The 27621-nt window shown below is 63.5% G+C and overlaps 1 protein-coding gene across 1 annotated transcript; it reads right to left on the minus strand.

The window, feature by feature from the left end:
- ANO8 (anoctamin 8) lies at nt 1-25853 on the minus strand. The gene is made up of 17 exons (XM_067554855.1): nt 25648-25853; nt 11437-11547; nt 10875-11007; nt 10582-10720; nt 10144-10240; nt 9391-9507; nt 8825-8952; nt 8322-8483; nt 7718-7870; nt 6986-7112; nt 6530-6585; nt 6033-6107; nt 3856-4548; nt 3340-3531; nt 1526-1657; nt 1047-1157; nt 1-681 (listed from the first exon to the last, which is right to left on the minus strand). The coding sequence occupies exons 1-17, from the start codon at nt 25742-25744 to the stop codon at nt 1-3; spliced, it is 3204 nt and encodes a 1067-aa protein (XP_067410956.1). The 5' UTR covers nt 25745-25853.
- Between the last annotated feature and the right edge of the window lie 1768 nt (nt 25854-27621).

Consider the following 27621-nt stretch of genomic DNA (forward strand, 5'->3'; position numbering starts at 1 on the left):
TTAAAGTTTATGGCCTGTGCTTTCCTCCTCGGCTCTGACCTCCCCCTCCTCCAGGCAGCCCTCGTCCACCACGCCGTTGAGGTGGGCTTTGCTGGGCGGCTGCTTCTCGCCCCCCTCCGCGGAAGGGCCAGGCCGGGGCGCCGGGGAGGCGATGGCAGCGGGGCCGTTGCCCCCGGCCCCCTCGGACTTGCCAAAGTTGAAGAGTTTGCCCGGGTTGAATGGCTTGGTGGGCGACTGGACCTTCTCGGTGCCCCCGTCTCTCTTGGTCTCCGGCGATTTCAGGAACTTGAAGCTCAGGAAGCTGGGCAGCTTGTTTTCACTGCCGGTGGGGGACTGGGGGGAGCGGGCCGTGGTGGTGCCGGCTGCCCCGGCGCCGCCCCCCGACAGGAACTTGCCCTGCAGCGGGATGATCTGCTTGAGTTTCATGACGTTGTTGGTGGCCAGCAGGGAGCTGGGCCTCTTGGGCTTCTCGGCGCCGTGGGACGAGCCGCCGGCTCCTTTGGTTTTGGCCTGGCTCTTCTCGGGGCCTGGCTCCTGCCCGGCAGCCTCCGGCTTGCCCTCGTCGCGGCTGGCTTCGCGCTCCTTGCGGGCGTGGTATTCGGCTTGCCGCTGCCGCTCCTCCTCCTCCCGCTTGCGCCGCTGCTGCTGCTGGTAGTGGTGCTGCGCTTGGCGCTCGTGTTTCTGGGTGGGGGGGAGCAGCTGGTTAGAAAACTGGGGCTGGAGAAGCTGGGAGGGGTCTGGGGCCTCCGGCTCGTCACCCCCTGGGGTTTCGGTGCCTCCAGCCCCGGCACACGGAGGTGGCCGCGGCCCGGGAGCACGGCAGGGGTGAGTCCGCAGAGAGCGGGGCGAGCTCCCCCCACGCTGTGCGTCAGGCCGGTGAGCAGCCCTGATCCTCCCCCCGCACCTCGGCTGCTCTGCTGACGGGAGCCAGCAGGTCGAGGACGTGACCTCTAGGCTGAGACGCCACCAAACTCGCTCCACACGCCGATCCCAGCCGGGGCTGATGAGGGGCGGACGTACGCTCCACCCCTGGGAGCTGGACTCACCTTGAAGGCCTCCCGGCGCTGATACTCCAGCTTCGCCATCTCCTCCGCCACCCAGGCCGGGATGTCGGGGATGGCCACCTGGATGAGGTACTTCAGGAGCAAGGCGAAGTGCTGCAGGAGGAGACGGGCAGAGAGCTGGGGTGAGGGTCTCGGCCAGACCAGCAGAGGGGCGCTGCGTGGCCGCTTTCGAAACTGCCTGGGGCTAGGAGCCCAACCCCCCTGGGTCCCTGGCCTTCTGATTCCAAGCCGGGGCCATTCTAACGAGCTTCCCCTCCCCCAAGCAAATGCCGGTCTGTACTAAGCAAAGGGCAGCAGCCCTGCTCCAACGAGAGACCCTACAATAACAAAGCAGCGTGTATTGCGCCAGCACTCACAGGAGACCCTGCAACAACAAACCGCGTGCACAGACCCAGCGCTCACAGGAGACCCTGCAATAACAAACCGCGTGCACAGACCCGGCCCGGCTAGCACGTCCGTACCTCCAGCACCACCACGGAGATGATGGCTCCCTCCGGGCTGAGCCACGGGAAGAGACGCTGCAGCTGGCCGCACTGCCCGATCAGGTAGCAGTTCACCACGATGGCCAGGACACCCATGGCCTCCATCGCTTTCTGCAAGACAAACAGCCTGGGCATGGGACACGCCACGGGCACCCGCCCCCTGCGGGACGGCTCTTGCACCGAGCTAGAAACCCAGCCACCAGCGGCTGGGGTCAGACACTCAGGGGCTGCTCTAATTATCGGCAGCAGATTTGGCCCGACTGCTCTCCCGGAGGGGCGGCCAGGTCACAGTGGCGTGGCCGCGGGACCCTGGGCGCCAGGTCGCACCGCCACTCGCCCCTCTGTTGTGACGGAAGAGTGGTCGAGCCAGATCTGCTGCCCTGGGCCTAGGATGGCGGGGGAGGCATGCCGAACTTCTGCCGTGGGCGGCAGCTTGTCTTGAACGGCCTCTGCGGATGCCAGAGGGGAAGACGTAAGATCCCCTGAATGGCACTGAACGTGGCAATAGAAAGTTCCCCAGCTTGTCCCCCAGAGCATGGGGCTCACAGCTCATGCCACTGCCAATGAGAGCCTTAATCAGCGATCTCGCCTCCTCTTGAGTTATTCGGCCCCATAACATCCTGTGGCAGTGAGTTCCACAGGCCAAACAAGTACTTCCTTGTTATTTGTCGTCATAAATTGGGGTCCTTATGATTCCTTCACACAGTGCCTCTTTGCTGCAGCCCTAGGGGATGGGCTGAGCTGCCTCCTACTTGCCTGTCATTCGATAGAAACGAATGTCACAGAGCAGCCACCCCAGGTCACCCCCTGCACCTGGGAGAAGAAGAGAACCCAGCATTTGGCTGAGGAGGAAAGTGGCCAGGTCGCTCCTACAGGGCGAGGCAGGGGCTGGGACCCTGGCATGGGATACGCACTGTCTGCACGCTCCCGTCTGCCTGCGGCCCTGGGTAGGAGGGCAGACCTGGCCTGGCCGGCGGGGTGGATTGGAGTCCAGAAGCCAGCAGCTGGGCAGTAGGACAAGCCGTTGCCGCCAGGGCCTACTGGCAAAGAAGGGGGCTGTTGGCTGAGCCTAGCAGGGCTGAAGAGTTGTTTTGGTCCTGGCTCCGGACTGCGGCAGGCTGTACCCGCAGAGGGGCGAGATCATAGACCTGACTCAGCTGGAGAAGCCAAATCGCCACCCCACCCGGGGAGCCTAAGGCAGACAGCAGCAAGGCCTGGGCTGGCCCCGAGGCCCACAGGTCCTGTGTCTAATCCTTAACAAACGCTAACGCGGGTCCCTCGAGCACATCTCACCGAACAGCTCTCGACAGAGACTACCCCGGCCTTTCTCCTGCTGAGACATGCAGCCACCTCTGGGGCGGAGCCCGGCAGGGTGATGAGGAAAGTGAAATCCTGTTTCCATTTGAAAGGGTTTGGGGGGGGGTGGAAGTGGAAGCCGCCTAGGACATTGGGATTAGCATCCTGACCCCTGCCGCTCTTGGATGAGGAGTTCAGGGTCAGACCCTGCCTCTTCTTCTGCTTTCCCAGGCTCCTAGATCCTCAGGACTGGCCTCCTGGTCCCTGGCTATGCCAGCTCTGTGCCGCGCAGGGATCCCCTGTGCCCGGCTGGTGCCCGGGCAGCTGCTGAAACCACTTGGCAGCAGAAAGCAGGGCCAGGATCACGCCCCTTTACAGCTTCTCCTGGCCCCGGACGCGCCATGCGTAGCTCTCCCACGCACCCGTGCCCGCTTTCCCGCTCGTTCTCGCTGCCTTGCAGGGACAGGGGCCCGGCTGGCAGCCCGGCCACTCCCTACCTGCCACTGCCCGATGCTCTCCACCCTCTGGCCGAAGGGGCGCTGCAGCCCGGTGCACAGCTTGAAGGCGTCGCTGCGGATCTCGATGACGTTGTTGATGAGGGCGCAGAGGGCGGCCAGGGGGAAGGCGGAGGAGAAGAGAACCACGTAGCCAAACTGGACGAACATCTCCTGGTAATCCTGGAATGTGTCCTGGGGCGCGGGCGGGAGGGGACACGTCATGTCGGGGGAGAGACGGGGGAGTCCCTGGTGCTCCGTGATCCTGACCCCGCAGCCCCCTGCTATCCCAGCCCTGGGCTCCTGCCACCCCGACTTCTGCCGGTGCCCCTCAATCCTGACCCGCTGCTGCCTCTCTCCCAGCCCCGGCTGTAAGAGCGCCACGCAGGGTAACCCCGGCGCGCTGTGACGTGCGCCCTCTGGGCAAGGGTTGAGAGACACCTCGAGCCAGGATTCGCACTGGGCCCCGGGAGCCGAGAGGCCAATGCACTAAGCTCTCCCCCCCTGCCCCCCCCTCACCTCGTACTTCTTCATGCAGCTCTCCACCTCGGCCTGGGTGAGGTGCGGGGAGTAGTTCTCCTCGGGTGGGTCGATCCAGGAGGCCCGGTTCCGCTTGCCACCTTCCTCCTCCTCTTCCTCCCGGCTCTCGGCCGCCCGGCCCCGCAGGGTCACCGCCAGCTCCTGGGCTTCCCGGAGGGGGCTGCCGGAGGGCCCCTCGCCCTCCTCCTCGTCCTCGCAGAGCTCGAAGACGGAGGCGGGGTCCATGCCCTTCTCCACCATGGTGGGGCTGCCCTCCTCCAGGAAGCTGGCGTCCTCCGCGGCGCCCAGCTCCCGGCCCCTGCGCTCGGCCCTCTCAATGAAGCTCACCTTCTTCAGCTTCAGCCCGCAGTCCAGGAGGCTTTCGTCTTCCTCCTCTTCCTCCTCCTCCTCGGGGACCCCACAGCCGCCATTGAGGCACTTCTCCCCCTGGGGCCCCTCCTCGCCCCCCTGGGGGGCCGGGCCTGGTCCGGCTGCCTGCTGGGCGGGCCGGGACTCGGGGCCTGGCCTGGGCGCCGCGTATCTCTGGGCGAGCAGGCGGAAGAGGGCGTGGGAGACGTCGCGGACGTGCTGCAGGCTCAGGTCTCCCCGCTTCAGCTTGCGGTACAGGTGGGGCTGCGACACCTCCTTGATGTTCTGCAGGAACTGGCGGGTGATGAGCAGCGTGGCCAGCATCTGGGGGGGGACGGACAGGCCGGGGGGGGGACGGGTCACATCTGGGGAACTGGCTCCCTTACCTGTCTCCAGCCCGCAGGCACCGCCCCACAGCTGGGCTGAAGCAGCCACTTTAAAGGGGCTTCCACACACCCCCACTGGGCGTGGTGTGGGGGGGGGCACCCTGCAGGAGCAGGGGGTGCATACAGGGCTCAGTGACACCCCAATAGCGTCTGAGTGGCCCCCCGCCACAGTCAGGGTGAAAGGGGCCCCGCAGGGCGGCAGCAGACTGTACGGTGCCCTCCTCTGCCCCATTGCAGCCCCTCCAGTTCCAGAGCCCACGGGCTGGGCCAGCTTCCCACGCACCCCAGCCCCCCCGAGGGTGAGAGGGAAATCCAGCCTCCAGGACTCAGGTGTGCCTCAGTCTCCCTGCTGAGATTGCTGGAGCAGGGTGTGGTTCATGTCCGCTGGCCCCCAAGAGCCGAGCTGAGACACAGCAAACTCATCACACGCAGATAAACCCCCCTCCTCCCCAACAAGCCAGCCCACAACTGCAAATGTCAGTCTGCTGCCTTGGGGCTAATTAGAACCAAGACTCCTGCCCCCGGGGCCAGACAGCAGCCCGTTCCCCTAGGAGCGAAAGGCCCCATGTCCCATGCCCCTGCCCCGGGGAAGGATCAGTGCCAGAGTCCCCACGTCCCCTTCCCAGCCGCATCCCTGCCCTGGGCCAGATCAGAGCTGGTGCCCCTACAGCGGAGCCATGCCCCAGCCCAGCCCTGGGCGATTGCTGCTTGGCTTTCAAAGGCTTCCCCGTGCCCCGTCAGCCAGAACCATCCCGCGACTGTTCCCCGGCGCGGCGCGTTAGCCTGTCCTGCCAGCCGGGCGACCCACACGGCCACAGGTTCCACGGGGCTTGATGGATTTGCCGGTGGGGTGACATGCATGCACACACGCACACGCGTGCACACACACACACACACACACACACCCTGCCCTCCCTGGTCCTACTTTGGACACTGCCAGGCTCCAGCCAGAGGCCAGGAGGCCCTTTAAGGAGATGAGGTGGAGGTGGAGGGTGATGGAAGGACGGACAGCGTCTTTGAGCTGACGCGCGAGGCTTTGGGAGAGAGAGAAGAGGAGCAGGAGCTGCGGAAGGGACGGACGAACAAAGAGAGACACACAACGAAAAGGAGAAATCAACTCAGCCCCGCAAACCAAGGCAGGGCTCAGCGGGTGGGGGGGACGGGGGGCGGGGAGGGGGTGATGCAAGGGGTCAGCCAATGACGAGGTCCGGCCTCTCCTCCTCAGGGGGCCAGTGATCCTGGGGGGTCTCACTTGAGCAGCCCCCGGGGGCCGCAGCGCTGCAGTGGGGTGACGGAGGCGGTCCTAGCCCCGGTCCCTCGTGGTGCTGGGCGTGTGGGACGGCGCTGAGACCCCGCCGGCCCCTCCCCGGCTCACGCACCGGGGCCCAGCACAGTCTCCCGGGGAGGGGGGGGCCCCCTTACCTCCTTCAGCCGCTCCATGTCTTTGAGGTAGAAACCGATGTAGAAAAGACTCAGGTATGAATTTACAAACTGGAACTGCCGGGGGGGGGGGGGAGAAAGGAGCAGGGTCAGGGTGAAAGAGCATGTCAGCCCCTGCCACCCCGCCAAGATCGGGTCCCCCCAACCCCCCATGCCCATCGTGCAGGGGGGCCCCAGAATCCCCAGCGTGTTCTGAAGCCTCGGGTGGTTGTGACCCGCAGGGGCCTCCCCTGCCTGCTGAGACGCTGGCCGGGGGGGTCCGGGGGCCAGCGGGCGGCAGCTGGGGACAAGACCGGGCCCATCCTCAGGGCAAAGCGGGTCTGTGCAGCCTGAGCGGGAGGGAGGGTGTCCCTTCGCGCTCAGCCAGCCGCAGGCTGGCATGGGGACGGGCGCTCGCCAGCAGGGCACTGGGCTGGGGAGGGGGGCGGGGGAAGGACCCAACCCCTCCCGCCCCCCGGCAGCAGCCCCAAATCGCTCACCAGGACCATTTTAACGATGAGGTGTTTCTCGTAGGCACTCTGCAGCCGATAGTTTTCTGGAACAAGAACGGAGACTCAGGCCAGGAGGCCGGGGGCAGGGCAGGGTGAGTCGGGGCCCCAAAAAGGAGTACCCCGCCCCCCGCTCCAGACACGCTTCATTGGGCCCAAGCACAGGCCCCGGGATGCACCTGCCCCAGTGACAACTGCCCCCTCCCAAGGCTGGATTAGCCCCGGGGACGAGCCGAGCTGGAGCGCCCCCAAGCCTTGGCTGTGCGGCGGGTGGCGGGTGTGGACGTGTTAGGAGCGCTGCGGCCCCCGCAGCAAGGCGGGACCTCACGCTAGGAGCGGCAGGGCCCAGGGATTTGACCCCCGAGGATGCGGGTTTGCAGAACTTCCCAGAACCCAGATGCTTCCCCCAAGCTCGAACCAGCAACCCCAGGCCCCCTGATGACGCACCCATGTCGTTCAGCCAGTACGCGATCTTCCGGTAAAGCTCGTCGCAGGCCGTGACGATGACGGCCAAGGCGATCTTGGGCAGGAAGCGGATGAGCCGGGGCAGCTCCTTGATGCTCAGCACAAACTCCTGCGGGGACACGAGGGGCAGGAACCACGTCACCCCAGGGGATGGGGAGTCTGAAGGGCGCGCAGGGACCCCCGGGGGTGGTAATTAGCCTGCCAGGCTGGGCACCAGCTCCGGGTTCTGCCCAACCCAAGATCTGGGAGAGGCCCGTGGAACTCTCCGGGGCAGGGCGTGAGGCTGGTGCGATGCCGGCTGGCCAGGGGGACGCTCAGCTGCAGAGTTCCCCAGATTCTCCTTGCCGGGTGTGACGGGATTTAACTTACACGCACGCATGCACAGACATTCCTAGGCACACACGTCATGCACATCAACGAGCACACACTCACCGGCACAGGTATACTCCCCCCAGCCACTGGCACACGCGTGTGCATACACACGCATGCGAACACACAGGCAGGCATGCAAACAGCTTCCTGTCTCCTCCGGCCATGCCCCGCCTCGCACCTTCCAGCAAACATCAGCCTCTCGTTCCGGGGACTCAGACCCCCACTTCCCCCAGGGGCGAGCCGGCCCCGCACACGCCTGCCCCAGTATGCGGGCCCTGATGGAGCCGGGGATTGGTGTAGCCCCTGGCGGGAGGAGAGGCACATGGCAGGAACCACACCCACCTGCAGCTCAAAGCAGCCCAGCATGACGAGGAAGACGAAGGAGAGGCAGACGAGGCAGACGGGCAGGCTGACCAGGCCCTGGAAGAGCAGCCGTTTCCACGGCGGGTAGTAGAACTCCTCTGTGTTGGTCACCGGGCTGATCCTCTTGATGCCCTGGGGGGGGGAGGAGATGGCAGCCTGTGACCCTCCACGGGCCGGGATCCCCAACCCCACCGCCCCCTGCCTGGGGAGATCCCAGCCGGGCTCCTGCCAGCCAGGACTTGGGAGCAACCGAGGCAGGGATTCCGCCCCACGCTTCCCAGAAGACCTGCTGAGGCCGTTAGTGCTAAAGGGACAGGTGCATGGCCCCTCGCCATCTCCCCTCCGCCCCAGCCCCCCGCTCTCTGATCGTCTGGCGGGGCCAAGTGGTCCTGCTGCGGAGACGGCCGGGGAGCTGCCCCAGTTCACAGCAGCGGAGCATACGGCTGAGCTCTGGGCGCGGGCTGATGGGGAAGCCTTTGCTGCTGCAGCCTGGCTGCCCCGGTCCTGCAACAGCCTGGTGCCAATCAGGAGTGACTCCGCTTACGGCAAGGGGCCCCCTGGGCTGCCCACCCCCGTCACTCACCCTGAACTGTGGGCGGGGCTCCTCGATGGACTCTGCTGGCGTGTCCAGGGTCCCCCACTTGTAGGCGAACTCAGCCCCCCGCCGCTTCCACTCCTCCAGGAAGAGCGTGGCCCAGATGACGTTGAAGATGGCAAAGACCACGCAGCAGATATCGCGGCTGGTCTGGGGCAGGGAGGAGTTACAAATAGCAAGCGGTGAGTAGCAGAGCCGGGAAGAGAAGCCAGGAGTCCTGACCCCCAGACCCCACCGCTCTAACCACTAGACTCCCCTCCCCTCCCCAATCCCAGCACTGAGAATCAAACCCAGGAGTCCTGAATCCCAGTGCCCCCTGCTCTAGCTAGGTCTCCACTCTCCTCCCATGATGAAGTGACCCGCCTTGGAAGCTGGGGGGGATGGACACAGCACGACAGGTCCCTGCCCCAGTGCAGTGCTCCCAGCCTGACCGCCCTCGTCCCCCCTGTCCCAGGGCTCCTCCAGCCCTTCCCCGAGCGCGGCACCCTCACCTGGTCGCTGTCGGTGAAGGTGTAGAGGATGGAGCCGAAGACGGCGGGGTAAACCAGGGCCGAGGTGTAGAAGCCGAGCCAGGCGAAGTACATGGCGATCTTCACCCCGAAGTAATCGCAGATCTCGTCTGCCGAGGGGAGAGCGGGCATCAGCAGCCAGGCCGGGCCACACGGACGGACGGATGGGGGCAGGAGATGTTCCGGTGCCTTGGGCCGGGCTCTGAATCCAGGCACTGGAAAGTGGGCACCGACCCTCCAGGGCGGCTGCGGTTAGTGTCTAGGTTTCTGGGTGCTCATGTCTGTCTGGGGACTCGTGCGCCGATGGGGCATATCTGGCGAGGCACATCTGGCGAGGGACCCGTGTATGGACAGGCTATTAGCAACTCGGGGGGACTCCCCCCCTTTTCACACCCTCTCCTGACCCCCTGGAATCAGAACCCCAGAGGGTCCTGGCTGTGGTGGTAACGCCATGGCTTTGTTGGAGTGTCAGCCCCTCCCCCGGGGGCAAGCCAGCCCCCCCGGAGGGCCGGACGGGGTGGGGCAGAGGTGGGGGGGCAGGTACATACCCAAGGGCTGGGCCTCGCAGATCGCCTGCACCCAGGACTTCATCAGCCGGTTGAGGATCCTCTGCTCGTGGACGGGGAACACCTGCTGAATGACGCCACGGGCCACCAGCTCGGGGACTGCGTGAGACGGAGGGAGGGGGGGGCCAGGAGCTGAGCCAGCCCCTCCCGGACCCATGTGGCCGTGCCCCCCTCCCCCCAGAGCCCAGCCAGGGGTGTGAGCTGGGGCAGACGCTGGGGGTGATTTAGGGCTTGCACAGTCCCTGCAGGATGAGCAGCTCCTCCCGCCCCACGGCTCTGAGGCTCCCGCAGCCACACGCACCCCGCCCAGGCAGCCTGAACCCCTGGTGCATGAGCCCCCCATTGCCACCCCCTCCAAATCTGAGCGAGTGGCAGTGAGACCTGGCGCCCAGAAACACAGCCCCACTCCTGTCTGGCCCAGCCAAAAGCAGTTGGCACCGGGGGCCCCCGGCCTATGTGACACGCACGCACACGCATGTTCACACACATACACGCAAGAACACCGGCGCACACGCACGCAGGCGCACATGCACGCAGGCACATCGCTCAGCACCACTAACCCAGCCTGCCGGGAAAGGGGCCAGCCTAGAGAGGCCAGTTCTTTGCAGCGGGCAGCGGAGCAGCTGGTTATGTGCCTTTGAACTGGAAGAGCGGCTCCGCCCCAGGCGAGGGACACGGGCCGGGAGGGGGGCCAGTGGGTCGCGGTCGGTTCCCTCCCGCAGGCGCCGCACTCACTGACTGGCTGCCCCTCCAAGAAGTGGATGCTGTGCAGCGATTCCCCGGGCTTGGCTCTCAGGTTCTCCAGCCAGTACCGGATGATGTTCTGCCGTTCCTGCCGTCGGACACAGGGGGGGGTGAGTGGCGGGGCCAGCTGGGGCGAGCCCCCAGGACGGTGCCTAGCACAAAGGGACCCCTGCTCCCCCCCCATCTCTTCCAACAGCATCATCCAATGCACCCGCTCGTGGCTCGTCCAGAGCTGCCAGCTGACGGCCGTTGGCTCCAGAGGCCCAGGACGCTGGCTCCGAAGCCACCCTCCCTGATGGACTCCCAATCCTGCTCCTGCCCCACGGCGCCCGTGCCCGCCCTGCGGGTGAGAAGAGCTGCTGGGGGGGGGAGGAGGGGAAGGCCTGACCCCACGGCAGTGCCAGGGCCCCAGAGACCCGGGGCTCCCACCTGGGAGCTGAAGAAGCAGAGCTCGTTCTCGATGTTCTCGTAGATGTAATCCTCCTCGCAGGAGAAGCTGCGCGTGCCCCCGCCGTACTCGGCCTTCACCGACTTCCGCAGCCCCATCTCGTCCGCCCCGCGCAGCAAGCTGCCCCGGAGAGAGAGGAGAGCCGTGAGCGGGAGGGCGGGCGGGGCAGGGCGAGGGACGGACCCCCCCAGGCCTCTTCTCCGCCATCCCTCCCCAGAGGCGCCGGGTCAGGGGCGAGGCCGAGCGCGCTCTGGGGCCGGCGGGGGCGGCCTACCTCTCGTAGGTGGCGGTGACGAAGAAGGCGTACGCCTTGGTGCGCCGGTGGTGCCGGATCTGGAGGATGAGCTCGGGGATGCCCAGCCGGATGTGATTCAGCAGCCAGAGCAGCGTGTGGTCGTCCGTCGTGTCTGAGGGGAGGGGAGCAGGGAGACGCGGGTTGGCAGCAGCGCGGGCCGGGCAGCGAGCGGGACCCCCCCACCCGGAACGTCCTGCTCTGGCGGCCCCCCGAGATTTTGTGCAGGGCTCGGCTGAAGTGAAGAAGCTGAGCCCGAGTGAGAGCCCCGGCGGGAGCAGTCAGGGGCCTGCTGTCTTCCCCGGCCCAGCTCTGCGGTTCCAGGCCTGCCCCCGGGGCCCCAGCTCTGCCGACGCCCCTCCGTCCTGACTCCCACTCCCACCCAGCTCTCCTGATGCCCCTCAATGGTGACCCACAGACCCGCCTACTCCTCTGCCTGTCTCAACGCTGTTGCTCTGTGCTGAACAGCTGCCACACCCCACCCCAGAGCTGGCTGCCTTCCAGCAGCAGAGTGCGCCCCCCGCGTCGCTGAGCGGCTCCTTACCGGCGAAGGTCATCAGCACGTCGCAGTTCTCCGTGGGCACCGTCTTCATCCAGGATTTGTGGGACATGATGTAGCGCCCGGCCTGGAGCAGCCGCTTCCCGAACAGCTTGTCTGCCGAGGAAGGAGGGGGTCAGGGCGTGGAGGGCAAGGAACTGGGCTGGAAATAGACGCTGGGGACATTGAGCGTGGAGCTCAGACCCTCCAGGGGTTGGGGGCAAGGCAGGGCTGCCCCAGGAGAAGCGGGCGACGGGGTGGGGGCAGACCGCGCTGCGGCTGGGAGGGCAGAGGCTGGGAGTCCTGGCTTGTCGGACTGACTCTGGCCATATGACTGGCATCGCTTAGAGGTACAGAGCTTCGGCCCGGTGAAGGCCAGTCAGGAGGCGGGCAGCAGCTGCCAGCCACTGGCAAGGGCTGAAGGATGGCACACAATCCACAGCACAACACCTCAAGACACATGCACACACCACAACACAAACACACACATCATGATGCATGCATGATACACACACTCAACACTCACCCCCCTCCCGACACCTTGCACAATACGCGCACAACGCATGCACCGGATACACGCACCGCTGTACACGCACACCAAGTCACCCCACCCAAACGGAGCCACCCGCATGCGGGGACACCCGGGGACTCTGGCCACACGCCCATACACACGTATCACCAGCCCCCGGGTCGGTCACCAACGGGCAAAGCCTGAAAATGAAACCCTGGCTTGTTTGGAAGAGTGTGTCAGGACCTGGAAATCTGTGGGCCAAGATCCTGATTTCAGTTATCCTGCTGCAAACGTGGAATAATGCCTTGGCAGTCAGTGGTGTACTATCGGTGTAAATCCAGAGGAGCAGAGATCAGAATATGGCCCGATATCTAGCTATCGTCTGTCTAAGTGAAACGGAAAATCCACTGACTGCCCCATATCACAACACGGCTGACTGACACCTTCACCATCCAGGAAGTCACACCCGCTACCGATTCACACCCAAGCACGCACCTTATGGCATGGCTCTATAGGTTCTTCAGCCCCCCCAGAGGACACCCCACAGCCCAGTGACTGCCAGGCTGGATCAGACCAGGGCCCATTGGGGGCAGTGTCCCGTTTTTGACAGCGGCCAGTACTTGACATCTGTCCCGTCCTCTTCAGAATCCTGCTCTAGGTCTCAGTGATATCATGTGGCCATGAGTTCCACTGGCTCTTTGTGTTCACTAAAAAAGCATTTCCTCTTCAGTGTTAAAATGGCCCCTTTCCCTGTCCTTGAATCCCCCGTTCAGCACTCCATTGCCCTTCTCTAGGCCACTCATTATCTTCTCTGTAAGGAGGGAGGCTATAGGCCTGGTTCAGCGTGGAGCAAGGGAATCCTGGGAGATGTAGTTCCCAAAGGGACGCTGGGAATTGTAAGCTGCCGCAAGGCATGCTGGGAAGGAGTTCCAGGCAATATAAAGAGCTGCCTAGCCTCAGAGGAGGCAGACTGGGAGAGTGAGGAGCTCGGTGTGGTGCAAAGGCAGAAGCGGAGCCTTGGGGGCAGCTGACCGGCTTGCAGTGAGGTAGGAAGGGGTTTGATGGGGGAAGGACCAGCAGCAGTTGCTCAAGGCCTGCAGAGGCAGGAGCCAGGGGCAGTAACATCCGGGGCTGCTTGCGAGCCCAGCGCTGAGCAGGGCACTGGAGACATCCCGTGACAGCAGGAGGCGGTGGCGGCGTCATTCGTGCCTTGCTCTTGTTTGAGTCCCAGGCCTGGGCTGGCTGCAGAGAGGCCCCAGAGCACAGGACTGTGTCTTTCCTTCCCTTACGCTAGAAGGGGCTCAGAGAGCAACCTGAGGCCCATCAGAGCCGGGAAACGGAAGCACCGCCGTGCCCTGATGGGGAGCGGTAAGCCAGACACCTGTGGTTTGCCTTCATCATGTCCCTGCGCATCCACCTCCTCACTAAGTGAAACAGTGCCAGTCTCTGTCTGAATCTCTCCGGGTGGCTAAAGCCTCTGAGGCAGGGCTGTCTCCTGGTTCTGTGTTGTACAGCACCTAGCGCAATACAAATAACCAACAGACGTTCTTGTCTCCTGTCTCTGACCGCCTCCCCCCCCACAGTTCCATTCTGCCCTTTCAGAGGTGGTATGGCCACCAGGTCAGGGGACCCCGATAATGGGGGCAGGGGAATGCTGTGTAATGGCACGATTGTATTCCCGTCTGTCCCATTCCTCGTGCGATAAGCAGGGTTTCCACTGAGCCGCCCCCACCGACACGGGGTCTCTTTGCCGAGTAGCTGGTCAGTGCAGAACCCAGCAAGGCGTCAGAGCGGCTCCAAGGATTCCTGCCAATGGGCTATGCCCTGCGCTTGCCAATGCTGGACTGCTCTGCCGTCAGCGGGCTGCCCGATCCCCTCGCTCAGCCGGGTTCCTCTGTCTCCTCCAGCCGTGACTAACGTGGACACGTGGCCCCTTGTCTGTAGCGGCGCCAGACGGACAAGTCAGCAGGCTCCGGGGGTTTCCTCTTGCATCTTCCCCTGTGCGCGGCCACCTGTTCTGTCTCTCCCAAGCCTTGTGCCGGGGGCCATTCCCTCAGCACAGATGATGCAGAGCTGCTGGCGCTGGGTGGATGCGATTATCTGGGGATGACAGCCAGCCCGGGAGGGGGCAGCTCCCCGCTGTTCTCCTTCCCTGGAGTATTGAGCTTGGACGCCCCCCAAGGGGCTCAGCTGAATTCCCATCCCTGCTGCCCACTGTCGGTCCTTTGCAGCGGGCTGTGGGGTCCCAGGTAACTCCAGCCAGACTGGGGGCAGGGGCGGCAGGTGGCTTTGTGGAAAGGGGTTGGTGCAGGCGGCAGCATGACGGCCCCGTTCCTAGCAGGCCGGTCGGTGGGCCGCCAACTCGGGCCAGGTGATGCGGCCCCAGCCCGGGATGCCCGGATCCTCTCCCCGGATCAGCATCCCTGAGCTGCAACCCGCAGCTGCGGGGGTAAAAAGCTCTGAGCAGGCAGAGCCGCAAGGGGCTCCCTGCAGACCCTGACTGCCGGGAGAACTGCCAGGCTCCAGGTCTGGGCCCAGCAGCGGGGGTGGCTGGAAGGGACCAGGCGGGGCAGCAAGTCCATCTCCCCGTCCCCCCGCCCCACTTGTCTGCAGCTGCCCCATCTGCCAGCCTGGGGCATCTGCCACAGGCAGGATCTCAGCTGTACGGGGCTGAGCTGGACGTAGCGCGCCCGTGTCGACCAGCCAGGTGCAGAGCTGCAGAACCATTTCCCCCTGCCTGGGCCCGCCTCTGCACAGACTCGGTTTCTCCCCCGGCAGCTGGGCTGGGCTCCCTGGCGGGCGCCTGAGGGCTGCCCAGAAAGGAGCACGACTGACAAACGCTCCGTGTGCAGCGAGCACCCCCAACTGAGCGGAGCACAGCCCACGGGAAGAGCAGACCTGCTCCCTCGGCCTGGAGCCGCAGGACTCCCCCTTCCCCCAGGGCACATAGCAGAACACCAAATCCTCCCCCCCACCCCCAAACAGCCCCGTCTCCCCTCCCCCGGTCCAGGCCAGGGGGCAATTCCCAGCTTGCCCCCAGAACCATCAGCTGGGCACTCGCGATCCTGCTGGAGCCGGCAAGTTCCATGCTGCGCCCCCTTGCCCCCCGGTTTTGTGTCCTCCCCTTGCCCTCCATCCCTTTGCTTCCCCCGCCAGCCTCTTACCTAAGTCCCCCCCCAGCACCTGGGCCCAGGCAGGGCCGCCCCCTCCTCAGCCGCAGCAGAGGCCTGCCGCTGCCCTCCCTGGAAACGCTCCGCCAGGAAAGAGAAGGGGAGGGAAAGGATAAAAAGCAACCCGTCTCCATGGAAACCTGCAGAAGGCCCCCATGCCGCAGCCCCACTGGGAGGAGGGGGCCCGGTCCCTGTTTCCTTCCAGCTGGTTGCTCCCGGTTTGCTTAGCCAGGAAAACCCCAAGGGGGAGGCAACTCTGCCTTTCCAGGCACCGCTCCCAGCCCCCCGACAAGGGGTTGACGGCTGGAGACAGCACAAACGGAAAATCCCTCCCTTTATTCTCTTCCCCAGTGACTGCGTGGCCCAGCTGCCGTGTGAGGCCTCTGGCTCCTGCCCCACCAGCTCCCGCTGGAGTAAGGGTCCAGGCAGGCAGGACGTCCTTCGCTCCCTGCCAGGCTGGGAGAAGTGGCCCTGGCACACGGGGCCGCCTGCGTGGCTTCTCTGCGCTCTCGCCCTGCGGCAGAGGACCTGGCTGGCATGCCCTGGTACGCGTGCGCATCCACCTACCCTCTCCCCGCAGCGGGGCAGGCTGTGTGCCCGCTGCCCCTTGGGAGAGCTCCCCTCACGCCCGTCCGCACGGCCACTCGCGGCCAGGAAAGCACACCAAGGGCACACCAAAAGCGGGGGTCTGTGGGGGGCACTGGGGGTGGGGAAGCTACAGACACGCACCCGGGCCTGATCCTGCACATGGCTGAGCTCTCCCGTCCCTGCCAAGGGGAGCCCAGGAGCCCCAGCCCCGTGCGGGATCAGGCCCGGGGAGCAGGAGCTCTTCATGCCCGGGGAAGCTGCCCCTTGCTGGGACGGGCGCCCCGCTGCAGCCCAAACTGCCACTGATGCTTCAATCCGCCCCCTCCCACTCCTAAGGAGCCCAGAACAGACCAGGGAGGGCAGTGCACTGGAGCATCTGGGGGGGGGTGTATAATGGTGACCCCTCCCCCCATGAGGACACCAGCCCTGCCCTACCCCCAGCACTTCCATGGCACCTGGCCAGGCACAGGCAGATCCCCACCCTGCCCGTGGGACCCAGCCCAACCCTGGGGGAGTCTCGGCGCTGGGGCCCATTCATCTCTCTGCAGAGGAGGGGGCTGGCGGGTGCCAGGGGATGAGGTGGGGCAGCTGGGCTTAGACCCACCAGGCGCCACCCCCCTCCCCAAGTGCTCGGCGTGACGGCAGGGCTCCCGGGCAGGCAGGCGCTGTCTGCGGGGCAGGGAGGGGGGAATTACCCCGGGCCTGCCCTGCCCTGCCCTGGGGAACCGGCTCTGCCTGCTGGCCCGGTGGGGGCTGTCCCCAGAGAGGCTGGTTCAGGCCCCGATGCAAACAGGAAACACCCGCCCTGGTGGCTGCCGCCCTGGTTCCCTGTCCACCCACGGGCACAGAACCCCACTGTTCCTTGCCAACTGCCTCATTGCTGTGTGGCCAGCGTGACCTGGCCCGGGCGATGCTGAATGTCCCACAAGCTGGCCCAGCCCGGCCTCGCCTGCCCCTGGCCTGGGAGCAGGTCTCCTCCCCCCCCCCCCCCGAGACTCTGCTAGACACAAAAACTGCTCTTGGCAGAGCGAAGGCTTAAAAGAAAACAGCTGGACCCCAGCAGAGCCGGGCACACGGGGGGGTGAGTCCCTTGCCCAGCTCTGCTGAGGCCCCTCATGCTTGACCCGCAGCCTGCTGGCTGTCCCAGTCAAAATGCTCACTAGCGCCCAGGCTGAGACCCGCCAAACTCGTTTCATGTGACTCGGCTTATGCACCAGCCACTGGCACATTAACCCTTTACCTCCCTCCTCCCCAGGCAGGGCTCCCCACTCTCCTCTGAGGGCCGGGCACGTTGCTCCCGGGTGGCTGGAGGGAGGAGGGCGGGGGGAGAGAACAAGCCTGAAGCTTCTCCAGGCCGGGGAGTGCAGCTGAAAGGATGCCCTGTTCTGGCTGGATGTGGGCGAAGGCCTCGTTTAACCCCGCGGGCACCACGGTGCCCTAAGCAGACCCTCTCTCCAGCAGCACAAACAGTTGGGCTGCCCTTTAGCCCTGCTTCTATGCAGCGAGGTTCCCGCAGGCTCTGGGCGTCTGGCTGGGGACAGATCCCCATGGGGGGCGGGTGCAGGTGGAAACTGGACAGGGGAAAATAGAGGCAGATGGTTGGGCGCCGGGTCCTAGGAGCGAGCGGCCCGTCAGCCTGTGCAGTCATCGCCCCACGGGGCGCGTGAGGACCCCAGACGAGTCAGAGACAGCGAGGCCCCGGGACCTGCGCTGGACAGGACAGGCCTGAGATCTGGTGACCGGCCCTGGGGTGGTGGGGATGGGACCCTGGGCTGGGCAGGGCAGACTGGCATACTCCAGCACTGCAAACACTACTGTGGGCTCACGTCCCAGCTCCCGTGGCACTGGGGCAGCTCCCCTGGCTCGTGGGGTGCATTCTAGCCACGGGCCCCCCCCACACCTCAGCACAGACGCCGCCCCCAAAGTCCCCTGCCTGCTCCGGTCATGAGATTGCCCTTCTCCCACCCAGGCATTCCTGGCTGGCCAGTGTGGGCGCAGAACAAAGCCGGGCTCTCTGAGCGCCTGCCACCCAGCTCCAGGATGGAGAGCACAGACCCGGCCTTGTGGATACCCAGCTAACTGGGCACAGCTGCAGCTGGGGGGGGGGGTGGGGGGGAGAGGCTGGCTGGGAGGATTCCTGCTGCCGGTCTCCTTTAGCTGGGGCGTTCCCCAGGGTTATAACCTGCCCTTAGCGCTGCCCCCTGCACCGCACAGAGAGAAGGGGCAAGGTTCTTCCGTGCCCAGCGCCTGCTCCTGCCGCCCCCCTTTCCCTTCTGCACCTCTGCCATCCTGCCCCCTGTGGCTCTTATACCCTGCGGGTGCTGGTGGGAATCCTTCATGCGTCCTCAGAGTCGCAGGGCGCCCCAGCCAATGCTATCTGTCCCAGTGAGCCGGGGGTTAATTTCCAGCTCTGCACCCCCCCCTCCCTCCCACCGCCTATTTCATTTAAAGTCCTGAAGGCTCCAGCTTGGAAGCGAAACAAACCAACCAACCCCACAAAACCCCGAGGCGGCTGTTTATGAAAAATCTTGGCTCTTGGGCCTGGGTACGAGACACGCAGCAGTGACAGCCCCGGAACACGCTAGTGCCACACATCTGCTGTCCCTCCAGCTTTGTCCCTGTCCAGGACCTCCGATCCCAGCAGCGGGGTGTGTATAATTTTTCCAGGAGATGGATCGTGACTAAGAGCTGACCTCCCGATGGCTCCTTTCATCCCTCCAGCAGACATTCACTCCCGTGCAAAGGGGCTGGCAGCACAAGGGCTGGACACCACTTAAGCTCTGGATGAATTTCACGAAGTCTGTGTACGGGCCTCTTACGTCCCATTTAAACCCAGAGTTTAAGTGAGACTCAAGTGACGTGTAACCTTGTACTGACCCTCACCCTCTCAGTGCCTGGCAAACTATAGGCACGCATCATTTCCTGCTGTCCCCAAAACGCAGCCACCTCTGGGGTGGAATGCATGGTAGCTTTTTAACAGCTGCACAACAATGGTACGCAACAGTTTGGGTCAGCAAATGAAGATCAAGTCTGCAGCAGGTTTGATAACTGGACAAAGGGATGCATTTTACAGACAGAAGATTCCACAATGATTGTCTGTAAACGTTTGCAATGATACAATTGACTATTAACCTGCAGTGTTTTACTCAACCACTCCAGGCAAAGGTGTGGCCTCTGGTAAACAAAAGAGACAAAGCCGGAACTCAAGCTGAGTGGAGGCCTGGTTGTATGGTTTTGTAAACTAAAGATGCAAACAACATCTGTGTAACATCTGTGATTCCATGTAGCATGACATATTCCGAGTGCTTCATTGAGCTGGCCATGGAGGTCTGGTAGTCTGAAAGGACAGAGAGATGCTGGACACAAGAGCCTCCTGTTTTAGAGAGGGCAGGAGAAGGAATGTCAATTGAGGCAGTGTTGCCTGGTGGACAGAACACTGGACTGGCCTAAGGAGACATGGGCTCAATTCCCAGCTCTGCCACGGGCTTGATGGGTGACATTGGGAAGTCACGTCCCCTTCCTGTGCCTCAGTTTCCCCATCTGCAAAATGGGGATAAATCACACTCCTTTGTAAAGCGCTTTGAGATGAAAAGTGCTAGGATTCTTCTTAATTCCTTGCTTAGTTTTGCTTGTGGTAACGAATCGCAAGCCAGCTCCTCCATGAGTGCCAGTGGGCGCAGCAACGCAGCTCCAATGGAGTTACTCCCACGGCTAACTCACACCAGCTGAGGATCCGGCCCTGCCTCAGAGAACTTTGCAAAGAGCATTTTTCGAAAAGGAGTGTTTGGCTCTCGAGTGGAGAAGCCATCTGAACCGGGGGGGGACATGTGGGCTCGTGTCGGCGGCTCTGCCTGACAGCTCCTCTGACTGGACCCGACTTGTGAGCGACGTCTACAGGTGATGATATTAAAAAGGCAGCCCAGAGGATTCCTCTGGCACCGACTTCCAGGAGAGGCTGGGGAGAGTGGGGTGCAGAACCAGCACATCGACTATAGAAGGCTGCACCCCACCCGTCTTGCCCTGTTCACGCAAAAAATTCATTGTTTACGGACCAGGAGAGGAACACAAGAAACTGTCACATCAGAACAGCACCTGGTGCATCCTTCTGGCTCTGGCACTGGTCAGCGCTGGCTGGTGGGCACCCAAGTCACCCAGTTGCCTAATACTGCAGGAGAAACATTTCTTCCTGGCCGCAGCCAGCAATCCGTTTATGCCCTGCAGCATGAGGGCTGAAAGCCCTGGCACTGCGGTTAGCCACGGTGACACTAAGCAAAATAAAATCCTGGGTTTGTGGTGCTGAGGGATCCTGCACATGCCAAAGTGATCTGCAAACTATGCGCTGAAATGCAGCCACTTCTGGGGTGGGACGTGGCAGCCAAGCAGGAAATGAGGATGGATCCTGCAACCAGCGGAGCTGGGGATTGGCTGACAGTGGATTCTGGTGCTGGGATTCTGCCTGGTGAGCTGCCAGCCAGGGACCCTGTTGGCATGCAGACGCATAAGCCAGGTTATAATGAAGCCTTGTATGTCAGTGACCCAGATGCCAGCCTATCTGGTGGTTTCTCTGTCCACATCATTGCAGCCATCGGGTTCGTTAAGGCACCGGATCGACGCACAGTAACACGGCTACTCCCCATGTCTGTGGGTTCCTCCTGCAGCTCTCGGCGACCTTGCCTGAGCCTGCACGCTGACCCTTCCTCCAGGGCTCTTGGCTTCAGCAGCTGTCGCCCTCCCTCCGGTTGGAGGAGGAAGCCAAGCGAGTGCAGAGGACGCCTGAACCCGGGCGTGAGCCACCGAGGCCCATGCTGGGTCTCAGGGCTGGCTCCCATCTTTGGCTCCCACGCCCTGCACTGGATGATCGCCCTCCGGGGAGTCCCGGGGACAGGCTCCGCTGGCAGCTGCCTCCTCTGCGTGATGGGAGATGTTGGGGTGCTGGCAATGCAGCGACAATCTCTTCCCCCTGCAGGGGATCCTCTGGGGCCCATCGGTGGGGCGCTGTCCGGGAAGCTTGTCTGTCGCCCCCCGCCTGTGGGGACAGGGCACTCCAGTCTCCAAGGGGCCGACCCGCCTCCTGCCCTCAGTGCAACGAAGAGAGCGACTGTCCCTGCCCCGGCCCCTGACCAGCAAGCGTTGCTCTGCTTTGTTCCTCCCCACAGCAGATGTGGCTGTCCCAGAGCCCAGCCCCCACTCAGTCTCCTGCTCATCCGCCCGACTTGCATTCCGCTTCGCGCCCCCATTGCCCGGGCGATGAGCTGGAATCTGACTGTCCTCGCGCCGGGGCTGAGGACCCAGCAAGGCTCCCAGAGGAGGTGGGAGAAGCATGCACCGCCTGGAAGAGGCAGGACCCTTTCCTGTCTGGCCACTGGAAAAGCTGCTTGTGTTGGCAGCAGCCCCGCTCCTGAGCAAATTGTCCCCCTGGGATCGGTGTGACCACAGCCGGGGGCAATGGTGAGTCTAGGCCGCAGACACAAAGAGCTCGAGGACCGAAGAGAAAAGAAGCAGGGACCATGCAGCCCTAAGTTTCCAGGTTATGGAATAACCGCCCAGGAGTGTGGGCTCCCCTCCTGGAGCTCAGTAATGATAATGGACTGACTGTGAACTCTGATCTTCATGCTCCAAAAGCCCAAGCTCCTACCCCTTGAGCTAAAGGAAAATCACCACTAGGCGTTAGCTGTATAGGGCCTATGACATATGGATGAGCAGTTCTAGTTCCATCCAACAGAGGGCAGCAGTGTGCATGCACCGCCCATTCAACCCGCTGCACTGTACTCGTCATCACACTACTTAGCCCGAAGGCTCCACCGAGCCTTATAAACAGATACTTGCAGGCAGGGCTTGCGTCACTGCCCAGTAATGTAGGACAGGAAGTGAAAGAGGCTCCTGCATCCAATCAAAACCACCCAGGGGAGTCGGGTTGAAGGATGGAATTAGCCTGGGTTGGAATTGGCCCCCTCCTACTGCCCTCGATGGGGGTGATATTAGCATCAGCACCCTCCACTCTTGTCCCGCGGCGGCACCAGGCCAGTGCAGACTGCGAGGGGATGGGGCAGCTGCTGAGTCAGCAATGCAACACCTGACAGTCTCCTCTTCCAGCCCAGTGGGCGCCCGGAACCCCTGTCCTAGGGCAGACAATCCCGCGAGCCTCCCTCCCCCACCTGACAAAGCAAGGGCTACCGTCAGCTGCTCTGGGGGGGGGGTGTTCACATGGGCACGGCTTTAAAGTGAGCGGAGCCCCGCCAGGGCCCCCAAACTGGATAGAGTTCACCAATCAGCTAGACCCAGCTGGGAATCCCCCTCCCGCATGTTTCCTGTGCCCTGGACACCATGTTCCCAGCCACATGGAATAGGTTTGCTTGGCAAAGACTCCTCTGGGGCTTTCTCAGCATTTCCAGCCCAGCCCTTTGTTTATTTATCAGCCCAGAGCCACGTCCTAGCAGCGCCGCCCCGGGGGAGAGACCAGGTTAGATGAAAGAGCTCCTGATGATTAAAGAACCAGCCCCACATCCTCTGGCGCGGTGTCCCCACCCTGCTTTGTCTCCCATCCGGGTTCTCTCTGGTTCCAACTGTCTTATTTCTGGTGTCGTGGCTGCTCTTCCAAACCCAGCCCTTCCCCACCCCAGCAGGTAGGAAACTGGCTTCTCAGCTTTGCCCGCCTCCAAAGTACGTTTGTTTTCTTGAGCTTCTTCCCGATCTTTATTGTCGGCGAAATCCTGTTCAGCACATCTAGGAAACGGAGGAACAAACTCCTGCCTGAGGCAGACCTGCGAGAGAATAAAGTCGTGCCCAGGGGCTCGGGTATTGCTAGGGATGGTCCTGCCCCAGTTGTCCGGCTGATGAAGCTGTGCATTGACTGTACAGAGCACCTTCCATGTGCGTGGTTTTGCATGGCAGGGGATTCTCATCCCCGTTTTTACTGATGGGGAAACGGAGGCACAGAGCGGGAAAGAGACTCCCCTGGGATCACATCCTGAGCAAGTGACAGAACTGGAAACAGCACCCGGAAGTCCTGATAGTCACTCTATGCCGCTGCTCAAATCACTAGACAATGCTCCCTGCTACAGTCAAGCAGAGAACCCAGGACTCCTGCTGCTAAGCCCCTTTAGTGTGATCGCACTCAAAGCCCAACAGAACTCAGGTTTCCAGCCCTTTGCTGCTTCAGGGAAGAGTTCCACCAGCGCGGAGTCCCCAGAACCAGCAAGGAAGACCTCAGCCCCTGGGGCAGACGGGGCTAGAGCCGCCTGCCCTCCGATCTCGCTGCCGGAGGAGGAGGTTTGGACAAAGCCTGCGTGGCAGAGTCTGTGCTGGGCCCCCCTCAGCGCAGGGAACCAAGCAACGAGCACGTGCGGCTTACGCCAAAGGCCAGCCCGGGTCCAGGGTGCGCCAGGCTCCAAAGCAGCTCTGCACGGCAGGAGCTGGGACGCGGCTCAGCCAGGCCCAGGGGTCTTTGCCCTCGGCCCCTTGAAGGGAAGCCCCGGGAGCCTGAGCTGCAATTCTGGGGAGCCGATTCCTCGCACCAGGTGGGATGAGCTCATCCTGCTGCCGATCATGAATTATTTACGTCTCGCTACAAGAGTTGTGATTGCAGGCTGGGAAACAAAGGCTCCAAGTGTGCGGGCAAGCGGCGCTGCTCTGGGAAGGCGGGGGGAGGGGGTGCTGCTCACACAGATGCACACTCCACTCACACACATGCACACTCACGCTCACATGTGCAAGCGTGCTATCGCACAGGCATTCACAGCTGAGCACACTGCCCTCAGGCCCCTGCACACTCAGACCCCTGCACCCAGCAGCACACACGCTAGTGTAAGCCAGTCCACATGCACACAGATACACACGCCAAGTGTGCAGGTGAACATACATGCCCGGATATGAACACACACCCGCTTGCCCATGAGGAACAGGAGCACATGTATGATGGGCAGGCGAGAGTCCCAGGCTGCTGCAGTCTGTGGCTTTCTACCAGTGATGAAAGGACAAAACCTCCACCACCGCCCCCTGCAATCATCCAACTGGGGAGGAGCCCGGGTCCTTACATTCCCCCGCTGCCAGTCCCACGCCCTGCTCCCTCCCTGGTGCAATGGGACATCTACAGCTGGCCCCTTCCCAGGTTCGGAGCCGGCTTCGTTTACAGCTCCAGAGACCAAAATTTCGTGCAGGGAAGTCCTGCCAGAGCTGAGCTGCCCTGCATGCTGAGTCTGCAGCTGCATCATGCCAGGCTTGGCCCCTTCTGCAATCAGGTTCAGCTACCTGGCTCTAATCAGGAGCCTGTGCTCCAGTCCCTAGCTCCCAGGAAGTCCCACTGCACCACCACAAAAGCCTCATGAATAGCGTGTCTTGCTGGGTAACGTAATTGTCTCTCCCGTGACAGGATCATGTGCCAGCCAGTGAGGTTTGCAGCACTCCCGTTCCAGGCTGTGGAGGGATCCCTTCTGCAGCGGATGGAGCAGGCAATAATAACCCGGAGCCCATTCCCAGCGCTTTTCCACTGAGGAGCTCAAAGCGCTTTACGAGCCTGAATGTAGCAAACCTGACACCTGCACACACACACATCCCTCCCCGGGGAGGTAGGTAAATATTATCCCCACTTTCCCCGTGGCACAGAGGGCTGCAGTGTTTTGTCCAAGGTCACTGAACTATCCGCTGGCTGAGGCAGGAAAAGAACCTAGGAGTCCTGCCTGCCAGGCCCCCGGCTTTAACCAGGCTCCATCCCAGGGCCAAGGACACGATGCGGGAGCCTAACTTTCACTTCTCCCTGCTCCAGCCACGTTCCCTTTCCTGAGCTGGGGACAGACCCCAGACGGCCCGATTCGGAAGAGAGGCAACAGCAGCGCTGCAGGATTCCATTCTCAGTCACACCTGGCCCTCTGGAGTCACTCCCCTGGTGTGAGTGAAGTGACTCTAGATGAACGCTTGTGTAAATGGGAGCGAAATCTGGCCTGTTAGAAATACTGATCCAGACTCCCCCCTGGCGTGACTCCCTTGGACTCGATGGCCCCTCACATGGCTGCCCTGGGGCTGGCTCGCTGCCTTAAAGCCAGTTTAGCTGCATGTCCCTCTCCCGTTCATCCTAGCCCCTGTGGCCGGGCTCCCGTGCAGCTCACCTTGCGCTCACCACGCTAAGGTCACTGAAGCCGCAGTGCTCCTGGGTCCCCCAGACATCGCAGCCCCTGCCTCCCAGGGAAGCCAAGGGACACCCACGGCTGCTGTTCGCTGGGAGCTAATCACCAGTTACACCCTGCCAGAGACGCCCAGTGCCTGGGAGGACGTAATGTGGGTCACTGGCTCCGCAGCTGCCTGGTCCCCTGGGAACGGTGGGGGCAGGGTTTTTCCTTTGTCCCCCACCCCTGCCGCGCTGGCTCGGGCGTGAATTCTCTCTCCCCCGTTTCTCGGGGGGCCAGTCGCCTTCAGTGCAGCCCTTTGGACTTGATCAGAACCAACATGGCCCGGACGGGGCCGTGACCCCTGAGGCCCAGGCGCTGATGAAGCGGGGGAGGCCGGCAGGCCACTTGGGCCAGGGGCATTTTACGCCCCCCCCCCCCCTCCCCGGGCCCGCTCCTGGCTCGTCCTGTGTCCTGCTGCCCAGCCAGCGCCCCCCAACTGCTCCCGGATAAAGCGACCGGGGGGGGGCATCTGCAGGGAGCCCCCCCCCAGCCCCGCTTGCCTCGGCTGCCCCCCCTCCTACCCCCCCGGGGCTGCGGGGCTCGGCTGCGAGCTGGGGCCGGGCGGGGAACCTGCAGAGGCGCGTCCAGGCTGCAAGAGCCCCGGGAAAGAAACGCCCCCCCCCCCCGCGCCCCCCCCTTGCACCCCCCCCCCCGGGCAGGAGCCAGCTGCGGCTGCGGCGCACCCTCGGCCCCGGGCTCGGCCGCTGTTGCTCGCGGGTTTTACCGCAGCGCGGCAGGGGCCGGGCCGCCCCCCCCCCCGACCCCCCCGCACCCGGGCCGAGCCTACCCAAGACCCCGGCCGGTGCCGGCTCCGCGTCCGCCGGGGCTCGCCGCTGCCGCTCGCCTTCCTGCGAGCCCGGGGCCGGCGCGCCGCTCTCGGGCATCCTGGCGAGCCGCGGCCCCCGGAGGGCTCAGCGCGGCGGCGGGGGGCGCGCGGGGGGGCCCGCCCCGGGCAGCGGCCGAGCCATAGGGGGCGACTCCGGCTCCGCTCCGGCTCCGGCCCCGCTTGTCCTCGCGCGCCCGCCCGCCCCGCGGCTCCCCCCCCCCCCGCCCTGCGCGCCGCGCGAGCCGGGGAGGGGACAAAGGAGGCGAGGCGCGCGGCAGGCGGCTGCTTGAATTGTCTGGTTGGCCGGCCCGCCCCAGCGCCATCCGGGCCCGCCCAGCCGGGGGCCAGAGGGGTAGGTCTGGGGGGGGGGGGGGAGTTTGGGGGGTGGATGAACAGGGGGGTAGGTGGAGGGAGGGGGCAGTATGGGGGGAGGGGAGGAGGGGGGATGGATGAACAGGGGGGTAGGTGGAGGGAGGGGGCAGTATGGAGGGAGGGGAGGATGGGGGGAGGGGGGGATGGATGAACAGGGGGGTAGGTGGAGGGAGGGGGCAGTATGGGGGGAGGGACGGATGGGGGGAGGGGGGATGGATGAACAGGGGGGTAGGTGGAGGGAGGGGGCAGTATGCGGGGAAATGACTTCCCCAGGGTCACAGGCACAGCAGGAGACTGGCACTCGGGCAGAGCTGGAAGTGGAACCCAGGAGTTCTGATCCCCAGTCCCCCCCTCTAAGCATCAGGCAATAACCCCCGTCTTGGCCCAGTATCAGAGGCAGACAGGTCGGGGGCAGAACTGAGAATAGGACCCAGCAGTCCTGACTCCCAGCCCACCCTTCTCTGGCCCCTGGTTCCCACTTTCCTCCCAGTCCCCCTGCTCTGGGGACCAGGCAATACCCTTCCCCTTTTCCCCCTCCCAGGCTTACAGGTTGCTTGGTTCCTGCCTTGACCCGCGATTGCTTTCAGCCCTAGAGGTCATGCTGTTATTTCTAGAGCTGAGCCCCTGTAGAAATACATGCAGGTAACCTGACCTGGGCAGCGGCTACTGACTGCCTTGCTAATCTTTAATGAGCCATTTATAAATCTTCTCGGCTTCCCCGGCATAGCTCGTCTCAGCACCTCTCTGTACCCCTCGCAGCTCCTGGGGGAGAGTCTGGGGGGACATGCTGGGGAATTCTTTTTGAAGGCACCAGTAAATATAGGCCTGACTTGCACCCCCTCACCACCATCTCTTGCTTTCGTGCAGCCCCCTGTGCATGGGCCACGGTCCATAAGTCAAATACCGCACTTGACAATCTAGAGGGTTACGCTTTCCAGCGCAGGCGTCTGATTCTGATACGCAGTCCCCTGGCATGTGTGCAGAATGGCCGGGTGCTCCTGTTCTGCAAGCACCACGATATCTGAGAGCGTGGCTGTTACGGCTGGTTTTAAACGCAAGTCTTGCCCAATTTCCTCCATGCTTTAAGCAGCCCGTTGGCGGCTATTTTCGTGTGGCGTGTTTGGTGCCAGATCTGACAGAGCCCATGGACGGCCCCGTAAAGGGGGATTGTTTTTCCTTATGTGCTTTTGCATTTTTTGGTGGGCTTGGGTTTTTGGAAGATGGGGCCCTTCGCCGCTCAGGAGTACACGGCCCCAGGTCAGGGGACCTGGCTGACTCCAAGAGTGCGTGGGTGGGAATGGGACATGGAGTCTTTCACCACTAGGGGATGCCAGCTCCAATCTCACCCCGGGTCAGGGGGATCAGGAACTGGGATATGGGGAATTTCTCCCCTAGGGCATGAGTTCGAATCTGGACCCAGGTTGGGGGGACTGGCTGGCTCAAGAGGATCGATATGGGTCCTTTCCCCTCCAGGGCCCCAGTTCAGTCCAGCCTCCCTAATCTATCTCCATCCTGAGCTCCTTGCCTCTCTGGGATTTCGGTGGGTACAGTGTCTGAGTATGG

Source organism: Emydura macquarii, unplaced genomic scaffold (genome assembly GCF_026122565.2).
Source record: "Emydura macquarii macquarii isolate MOO-44397 ecotype Brisbane River unplaced genomic scaffold, CSIRO-AGI_Emac_v2 contig_306, whole genome shotgun sequence".
In the NCBI taxonomy this organism is placed as follows: Eukaryota; Metazoa; Chordata; order Testudines; family Chelidae; genus Emydura; species Emydura macquarii.

Bases quoted from the DNA above. Each gene is read 5' to 3' on its own strand.
- ANO8 (XM_067554855.1), bottom strand. From the start codon at position 25,744: ATGCCCGAGAGCGGCGCGCCGGCCCCGGGCTCGCAGGAAGGCGAGCGG. The intron at 6,108-6,529 runs GTGAGCGATTTG...CCCCCCCGGCAG, and splicing joins TCATCGTTAAAATGGTCCTG to TTCCAGTTTGTAAATTCATA. The intron at 682-1,046 runs GTGAGTCCAGCT...CCCCCCACCCAG, and splicing joins AGCGCCGGGAGGCCTTCAAG to AAACACGAGCGCCAAGCGCA.